This window comes from Miscanthus floridulus, chromosome 10 (assembly GCF_019320115.1).
Source record: "Miscanthus floridulus cultivar M001 chromosome 10, ASM1932011v1, whole genome shotgun sequence".
NCBI classification, from domain to species: Eukaryota; Viridiplantae; Streptophyta; class Magnoliopsida; order Poales; family Poaceae; genus Miscanthus; species Miscanthus floridulus.
The window spans coordinates 7602544-7612696 of NC_089589.1; the positions used below are offsets into that span (position 1 = coordinate 7602544).

Here is a 10153-nt window from a genome sequence, read left to right on the forward strand (position 1 = left end):
GTGATCATCAATTAACACGTGGAGTACTTATTACGTTTGATGGTTATTATTTGTCTGCTTATTCGCCACTTGTGTGCTATAGCTAAACCAAACTATTAAAACATGATGGCTCTAGGATGATCCACTATATATACCACACACCCAGTACAACCACTGTTGTTTGACGCTACTTTTGGTGTGTGGTATAGTGTTAATTAGAACATGCTTAATTAATTACCGCACTAATTAAAATTTAAGAATAAAGTTAACCAAACGATGGACTAATTTTGTAGTCCAATCCAAAACTAGCTGTTAATTAGTCCCTCTCAATAGTCCATGCATCTATCTATATAAATAGAAGAATACTTTATACTCACCCGGACTAATAACTAGTTTAGGTGATCCAAACATGCTTTTAATCTGCATAAAGTAGTAACTCTTCACTCTGGATAAACCAGTAACTCTGCCATGTAGACGTAGGGTGTCTCGTAGCTAACTCATCAAACAATGCAATGCAAGATTCCCTATCTATTCTAGCAGTAGCACTGCTGGTGCCATGTCGTTATCCTCTGGGTTCCTTCCTTCCCGTCGAATTCGGATCGTTTTGTGCGCTTGTCGATTGTCGTTCTCGTACGGGTTGTGTGTGCACTGCCAACTGCTCCTCCCGCTCCAAACGACAATCAGACTTTCTTCTCTGTTGCTGCAGCAGCTGGGGTAGGAGTATCTCCGATTGGCTGCCGGTTCTATGGCGATGAGCATCCGAGTCATCGGTGATGAACAGGATGCCATCCTCCAAAAAAAAGAAATGGAATCATTGCCCACACCGGAATATTATGTGGTTGCAGACGTGTCCCACACTACGTCAGATATCGTTTTTAGGGGCGGCTAATAAGCATTTGTAGGAGCGGTTCGGCCAGCCGCCCCTACTATACCGTCTCTACAAATCATGCATTTGTAGGGGCGGTTCCCAGACCGTCCCTATAAATCGATTTGTAAGGGCGCCAGCCGCCCCTACAAATCATTTTTCCGCCAAAAAAAATTAAATTTACAATTTAAATTCGACCAGAACATATATTTTTCATGCACAACTCCATCATGACTTATCTTTTTCTGCGATTGTACTGAAACTCAATGACAATACACATTTATTTATACCAGATTATAACAAATAACTGACACTGCATACAGATGAGGTGTTACTCCTAAATCCATCAAGTTTATACTAGATACATGACATCTTAAGAGACGACTGATTAGATGAGTTTATCTTAGCGATATACACACATGTAGTTGTGCCCAGGACACCAAAAAGATCTATGAGCAATATCAAACAGGATAATTGTTAATGGCATGCCTTGCCTTTCGTTTTCCTCATTTAAGGCGTGCAAGATGGAGCTCCACAAGCTGTAGCATGCATGAATCATGATTCATGGCATCCAGTGTCTTTCTAAAAACAAAATAGGAAAAAGAAGAGGAGAAGCGTACCATTAGGCATTCTGGCAAGTTATCGTCCTGCGTCCTCATGTGAGTCTGCATATATGTAAAGAGCTACTCATTAGGCATTTCCAGTCTAACTAGAATCTGAGCATGTAAATTTGAAGTCTGGTATCTGTTTTGAAGCTAACTGACTTGAGCTTCTGGTAGTTACAGTTCATACTTTGATTCATATATGCCTACCAACTTCTAAACAATAACAGATGTAACGAAATTTATAGCTAGAAATGGAGGACTTGGGTGTTCACCTCCATCACCAAATGGCATGAGGACTCCTTGCCTGTGGCAAGGCAAGCAAGGGCTACCACTGCGGCTGCCACAGTCGAGGGTCAGAATGAGAGCTGCTTATGGTTCCGAAGTGAGAGGAAGGCCAGGTAGTTTGCCAGGTCCGCTACCCTGGCATCAGCATTTGCGCATTGAGCTTAACAGAAACAAGGAAAAGGAATAGGAAAAAAATGATCCGGAGAACAAAGGACATGCTCAAGTGCAATTTCAGCTAAATATACTTCTTTGACATGTCTTCCAAATGCGAATTGTAGTAATACATATCAAATCAAATATAAAAAAATATCCCCAATCATACAATGGTGTGTATAAGATAAATATATATTGGTAATGATTTACCTGGAGGACAAATGTGCCGTGTTCTGCCAAATGATACTCGAAGGATGCAAAAAAAGTCTTCGTAGAACTCATGGTCAACGTGTTCAAGCATCTCACTAAATGAGCAAAGAGAACATAGTTATCAGACCAGCAGCTGAGCTATCATTTCTATGATCACTTCAGCAGTACCACTCACCAACTTATAATCCTATCAAACTTTTGGCCATTCGATATTTGTTGTCATGCTTTTAAAATCTCCAATGCTAGCTAATATTTCTAAAAGACAATCTCGGGCCACTACTATCAAGAAAAGAATATAACTTACCTCTAATCCAGATTCTTTCACCTTTCTTTTGGTGTAGTTCAGTTGCTCCTCGGATAATGTAATTCCTGTGCACTTGCAACCTGTTTTCTTCACCAACCATATTGCTAAAGTGCCCCAACCACAACCAATGTCAAGAACATGATGCCCTGATGACTCCACCTTAGCCTTCAGTTAAATGGATTCATTGCAACAACAAAGACATCATATATATAATGTCATGTTGATTTTTATATGCAAGCTATTAAGTAATTAATAAGGTAATGCATATATTGTGGTTGTCTCACGATCAGGTGAGATTTATGATCTAAGAGAGTTCAAACAAAGCACAATTAATGCATATTATGATTTTCTTACCTTATTAATGAGACTGTCAAGCTTACGTAGCTGGGCTGCATCTAAGCTCTTGTCCTCAGCCTACCATTAGAACCAATATATCCAGGTCATTAAGCAATCTCAAGAGGAGTATTACTCACAAGAGTATATATACTACATCATTTTCTTGTTCGAGAACAGAGCTACATAATTTACAATGTGGAAATTAAATCATGAGATTTTGCAAACCTTGAAAATACCGCAAGAATACGTCATTGTTGGATCCAGATAAAGAGCAAAGAAATCATTACTCTGCACAAAAATATTTCACTGAAATAAATCTGTCACTACTTAGTCAGTTCAACAATGGAAGTGAATGATTTCCAGCATATGGATGGAGGGAGAATAGTTGTAAACTTCGAGCAGTTAGTTATCTTATTTATTCTTGAAAATACAAAGAAAGCTCACTAACCAGATCGTAGTGTTTAGATATATTTTTACGAGCTTTGGATACACTATTCTTCTGCCAGGCATGACGCAGAAAATATTTTGCAAATGCAACTCCACTAATTCCAAGCAATTTGTATAACCACTGCAGGGCACATTTGAACAAGTTCAGCAATAGCATATTCATATACGATCCTTCATATTGATGAAACAGTTCAGATGTTTTCTTAGAATTAAGATGAGATACCTTGTCCTTTTAGTGTTGTATAACCTCTTGCGTTCACATCTATTAGCCAGTATAATCTGTACCAATATGGCTCATAGATTTAGTCAGAAAACAGAAACAGAGTAGCCAATCAAGTATTTGGGCATCCCGATACATTACAGAACTTTAAGAAATGCCGACTGGAGAATGGTAGAGGAACGTTTTGAGAAAAGACTCAGCAGTTGGAAGAGCAAACATCTATGTGGTCTATTCTATGTTAGCCAAAGGATCATGGTGGTTTAGGAATAGCTGATTTAAATCTTAAGAACATCGCTTTGCTGAGTAAATGGCTCTTCAAGCTCCTAACAACAGATGGTACTTGGCAACAATTGCTATGAAACAAATATCTAGGTTCTAAACCTATAGTGCAAGTGGAACGTAAACAAGGTGATTCTCATTTTTGGGCTAGCTTGCTGAAGGTGAAATATGATTTCCTCCGCTTTGGATCTATATCCCAACTTCCTCTGTCATTACATGATAACAGACACTACTCCATCCATTTCCCTACAGCTTGAGTATGCCCATCTTCTAGCTAATTAAAGTTTAGCAAGCCCATCTTCTACAGTTTAGCATGCCCATCTTCTCCCATCTACAGCTTCTTACCTAGGAATTTTTAATCGTGGTTAGGATTCGAGATACTACAAGATGAGTTTCTGTGTTCCCTGAACAATCTTTTTTTTGAGGGAATATAGGACTGTTAGAAACTTGAGAGCAACCTATAATGGGTGCATCTATTCCAACTATCACACTATATAAAATAAGTTTCAAATAATTGTACAACTCAGGTATAATACCAAGAACATAAGGACGCCCTAGCCTCACTCAGGTATAAGACCAAGAACCTAAGGACAACTCCAAGTGCAGCGATGATGAACAAGGGCACCAGGATCAACCACACTGGCCCTGCCCAGATTTGCTACAATCTGTAAAACAACTCAAGAGACACAAGCACAATCCAAATGGAAACACAAGGTACACAGTACTGTAACTGCAATCCCAAACGAAAAATGTGTACCTTGTGCCCATTTCATCGAACATGTTGAGGGCATCATCCATAGAAGCGTCCACACTACCATAATATCTCACTGGCTATATCATCCACCCAAAGTTCTTCAAATTAACCAGGAAAAGGAAGGGCAAGTAAGAAAAGGAGAGGCACATACATCTGATCAGTACCATAATTAGCTGCTTGTTGACGGACCTCCTCTAGATCCGTGAGCAGCTGCCGCACGATGGCACTATACGTGAGGGCGAACAACTCCAGATCGCCGCGTTGCCCCTCCCCTACTTCCGCAGCTGTGAAACCCGAACAAGCAGATCAAAAAGCGAATGGAACGCAATCGAATCGATGGATAAGGATAAGGAGAGGGATTGTGTGAGCTCACATCGGACTCCTGGATGATCCTCCTGGCCTCGTGGAGGACGGATGGGGAGACGAAGACCTCTAGAACCCTAACTTCGGCCCCGCCGCCGCCTTGGGCGCTGCCTCGGCCTCCACCTCCTCCATGGCGTCCTCCGGCCTCAGCTGCATCGTCGTCGGCCCCTAGACAAGCAGCGGCCGCAGCCTCTCCACCGCGCGGGAGAGGAGCCGCAAACCGAGAGCGCCGGCGCCCACACCACACGGTGTCGGACAGGGACTCAGTGGGGGGATGGCGGCGGAGACGTAGAGGCGTGGCTTCCCAGCGGCGTCGGGACGCATCGGGAGGTGGCCAGGGGGCAGGGGCGGCGGGGAGGAGCGGCATGGGGGAGAGACGGAGGGGCTCGGAGGAGAGGGAGAGAGAGGGAGTCTGAGACAGAGGGAGTAGATATTTTGGATGGGCATTGACTATACGTGGGGCATTTGTAGGGGCGGCTCAATCACCAGCCGCCCCTACAAATAGAAACTCCGAGGGCGGCTGGTGAGTGAGCCGCCCCTACAAATCAGACCCATTTGTAGGGGCGGCTCGTATCACTAGCCGCCCCTGCTGTTCTATTTGTAGGGGCGGCTGGTGTCTGGGCTCCCGAGCACGTCACTGTAGGGGCGGCTTCATCACCAGCCGCCCCTATAAAAAATTCATCCCGTTGCTAAAAATCGTTTTTTACGTAGTGTCATCGAGAAGGATATATATAATTGCTGGTGAGGTCAGGTAGGTCCTGTGCATGTGCAAGCATTATTCGGGCGGCGAGCGACGTTGCCCGGCCGCCGCGCCACCACCCTATCATCCCTGAATCCATCCAAGATAAATAATTGTTCAGTCTACAAAAACCAGATGCATCCCTCGTGTCTCCTATTATTCCCAATAGGACCTCAATTTAATTAATACATGTAGATATCTTGCCTTGAAATGCGTACGTATATACTCTGCATAAGTCAGGATGTAGAAATTATTAGATGGAGCAATATATATAGGAAACATGTACCACACGAAACTGGTGAATTGAGAGATTGGATAATACAAAACGTACAGAAAAGTGCAACACCAGTACATTGGCTTCTCTAGCTTAATCAGTAGTAATATTCATAACAAACCAAAAACCTTTTTGAGAAAATAAATTCCACTAGTATGTAGTCGACATCTCTCCCGTTTATTATTCAAGACAAACATGTAGAAAACTATATATATAGTAAACCACTTAGTAAGGAGTTACTATAATCTCGTAAATTAACATAGTAATTATCGTAACTCAAAGTGGCTACAGAATAAGTTATTCTGTAGCCAGCTACAGGGTAGTAGTTTATATATATATATATATATATATATATATATATATATATATATATATATATATATATATATATATATATATATATAATGTTATGGTAAATATCCCCATATGTTATAGTAACCCAACTATCGTAAATATGTATTGACATTATGGTAAATTAATATATAAAATTATAGTAAATGGAAGTGCCTACAGAATAACTTATTTTGTAGCCGGCTACTGAATAGCCTCTCCCTATATATATATATATATATATATATATATATATATATATATATATATATATATATATTCCCATCACCTGGCTATTATAAGCATGTCTCAGTTTTACCAAGTGGTTGCTCTTAACAAGCGCCTCAATTGCAATCTTTTGAAATGCACCTGTGTGGTCATATGAGATTATTCATTCTTCAGATATTGGTTTCTGCTTGGTGATTAAGATCTTACTAATATCCTGGGAGACTTGGAATGAGTGAAATGCACATGTTTTCAACCACAAGGAAATGCCAAACAATAGGCTTATGACAAAAATCAAGGTGGCGGGGACCTCAGATTTTGATAGGAACAGAACACCTGACGGCTCTGAACTTGCGGCAGTAAAACTTTTTTTTGTCCTCCGACTCGAACGAACCAAAGAGTTTTTGTTTTGTTTTTATTTTTGAGCTCCCATTTTGGATTTTGTAACTTTGCAGGACACTCATGGAAGTCTTCTCCTAACATTTTTAATGTAACATGCAACTCTCCTACCAATTTGTTTTAGAGAAAATAAGGACCACAAGTTGCTTTCATGATTGATCTTTGCAAAGTACAAGACATCCGATATATGAATCAAGCCACAACTATGGGCCACATCAGGTATTGTTGGGTGAAGGAAACATATACCACATGCATCCTAGAATGAATTGAGCCATCATTTTGGAAAAGATTCATTGTGCTGCTAAATTAAGTTAATAAAACATAATTGAACCATAAGTGATACAAACATGCAGCATCGAAAGCAGAAGGCAAACCACCTGGTCGTACCCATTGTAGGAGGTGAGTAGCGCTCTCATTGCTCTAGGAAGCAAAAAAAAAAATTGGGTGCATATTTCTTCTTGATACATAAAGTCATAGTTCCTTCAATGTTGCTCTAGTTTTTTTTTGTAACTATTTTGAAGCTAATAAAGGTTTCCTGTTGAAATGTTGTAACTCATCTAGCTGGTTTCAATGGCGATTTCCATTTTCTACAGATATAAAAAATGGTTTAGTCTAAATGTTCAAAGTAATTCATTTTATATGAAACTAACACAAAAATTAAAAATATAGTACTTCTTTTTGTTGTCGATTTGGACTTATTTGGATCTTATGTGTTCTTGTTTCCATTGCTCCATTGCTCATCACTTGCTATTTTTTTTGAATTATCATTTCATGCTTTGCTTTATTTGATCACATTATTAGTTGATTTCATGATGTTTCAGACCTTGTTTTTTTTTCCTGAAACCACCAAATCATCCATGGACATAGATCAAAGTACTAGCGATGCATTGACAAAATAGGATCTGTATATGATGGCTTGCCATATGTGATGTTGGCGTTATCTTCTGGATCTTCTATGTAACATGCAACTCTCCTACCAATTTGTTTTAGAAAAAAAAAGTAGATCTTTGCAAAGTTTAAGACATCCGATAGATGAATCAAGCCACAACTATGGCAACATATCAGGTGCAAACCAACCAACCTATGCAAACTTAGAAACTACTAATTAGGATCACTAGATGTTGATCCAATGGATGGGGTGAGGGGGCTTAAGCGCAAAAAAAAAGGCCAGCGGGTGGAGGGCTTGAAAGCATCTAGGCCCCTAGTAGGGTTTCGGTGATAAATGACAATATAAGATTACTATGACTAACGTGTGTTTTGCAGAGGTAATTAAGTTAGGTCATGGTAATAGAGATCGATTGGGCAATCATGGTTGTCATGCCCCTACGATGGAAATCGTTTCGGTTTTCAAAGGATGGACGACAAGGTTAAGGATGACTAGTTCTAAGTGTCGATTGGAGTTAGAGAGACACTTAGAGTAGTTTAGGACTTTGTTTTTCCTTTGGCCATACTATTAAGGGGGGTATGGACGGGTAGCTTGACCTAGGTGAGTCTAGTGAGTTAAGTGTGGTGCACACTTGTTAAAACTAGCACTAGATAGCTCCTAAATATGCCTAAGATCCATTGGAGCAAACTTCATTCACATATGATCGAGAGTTGGAAGTGAATGGAGGGTCAAATACTGACCGGACGCTGGCTCCGATTTGACCGGACGCTGGCTCAGGGTCCGGTCAGTGCATTTGACCAAGTGGAATGCGTCTGGCACGACCGGACGCTGAGAGGTCAAGTGAGCGTACGCTGAGAGCCAGCTTCCGGTCGACTTCAGTAAGGTTCCAGAGAGGGAAAATCACGACCGGACGCTGGCCAGCGTCCGGTCACACTGTAAACACTGGAGTTCGGGGTATACTGACCGGAGCGTCCGGTCAACATGACCGGAGCGTCCGGTCACCCCGCAGAGGCACGTAACGGTTCGTTTTTCAGCCCATGTTATAAATACCACCTCCACTCGTGTGTGGGGGTACTTTTGCTCATTCCAACAGCTGAGAAACACGTTTGTGAGTGCCAAGAAGAGCAAGGTCCTAGTGAGGTGATTGAGATTTGAGAATCCCAAAGAGAGCCCTCATTAGTGAGATCAAGAGTAGCAAAGTGTGCATCCACCCTTCTCATTAGGCTTGTCGTGGTCAAGTGAGAGTTCGTACTTGTTACTCTTGGTGATCACCATCACCTAGACGGCTTGGTGGTGATTGGGAGCTTGGTGATCATCCGGAGAGCTAGTGGATGACCCAACTCAAGTTGTGAGCGGTTGTGGCTGATTCACCGCGACGGAGTGTCAAAGAATCAACCCGTAGAGAGCACTTGATCCTTGCGCGGATCAAGGGGGAGCTACACCCTTGCGCGGGTGCTCCAACGAGGACTAGTGGGGAGTGGCGACTCTCCGATACCTCGGCAAAACATCGCCGCGTTTCCTCTTCTCTCTTTACTTTGAGCATTTACTTTGAGCAATTCAATTCTTGTCATTTACATTCATAGAATTGTCATACTAGAGTAGGATTGGACCTTAGGTTGCTAAACTTTTGTGCGTTAGTTCAATAGAAACACTTTGTAGGCACAAGGGGTTAATTAGGCTAACCGTAGGACTTGTTTATTGCGAAGAAATTTAGAATTAGCCCAATTCACCTCCCCCCCTGGGCATCTTGATCCTTTCAGGGCTTAAGCGCAAAAAAAATTCCACCTCTCACTCCATCCATTGGATCAACATCTAGTGGTCCTGATTGGTAGTTTCCAAGTTTGCACAGGTTAATTGGTTTACACCTGATACGTTGCCCACAACTATAGGCCACATCAACTATTGTTGGGTGAAGGAAATATACCGCATGCATCCTAGAATGAATTGAGCCATCCTTATAGGGTGGACGGGCCTGGCCGTCACCTTAGCATCTTCCTGGGTGGGGTACTAGCAACAAAAAGATCTTTGTGGTGGATGAGGACTGCGTGGCAATGAGGACTACGTCTGGGCTAGCAACCAGAAGAGGACAATGATGGAGTTGAAGTGGCTTTAGGGTACTGCTGAGATGGTTAGTCGTGATCTACATGGCACCGAAGTTGACATAGTTTCAACATGGAGCTCTATCACGTCTACCTTCTTGTGCCAACACGCATAACGCCTACTGCACATGTGTTCAATCTCTTAAATCCCAATGTGGACCTCGTTTTCATCCACGACTACTATCTCTAGGTGATCCCTACCATCTTCTGCCACAAATTGTCATCGACGGCGTGGGCAGCGGCGAGCTCAGCAGCATGGCTCCATGTGTTTGTTTTGATTTTTTTTCATTGATTTCCAGAGGTAGGTGACTCAAGCCACTCACCTCTAGAACGAAGTAATGTTTTCAGAGGTAGAAGTTAGCACCTCTTGTGGAATTCTTAATTATAGCATAGACACCCTT

The 10153-nt window shown here is 41.8% G+C and overlaps 1 protein-coding gene across 1 annotated transcript; it reads right to left on the bottom strand.

The window, feature by feature from the left end:
- Positions 1-1127: 1127 nt before the first annotated feature.
- LOC136486091 (uncharacterized) lies at positions 1128-3458 on the bottom strand. Its single transcript, XM_066482863.1, has 9 exons — positions 3408-3458; positions 3186-3305; positions 2963-3025; positions 2756-2815; positions 2402-2566; positions 2098-2192; positions 1722-1869; positions 1465-1509; positions 1128-1383 (listed from the first exon to the last, which is right to left on the bottom strand). Exons 3-6 carry the CDS (start codon positions 2987-2989, stop codon positions 2190-2192), a joined length of 255 nt encoding a protein of 84 aa, XP_066338960.1. The 5' UTR covers positions 2990-3025; positions 3186-3305; positions 3408-3458; the 3' UTR covers positions 1128-1383; positions 1465-1509; positions 1722-1869; positions 2098-2189.
- Between the last annotated feature and the right edge of the window lie 6695 nt (positions 3459-10153).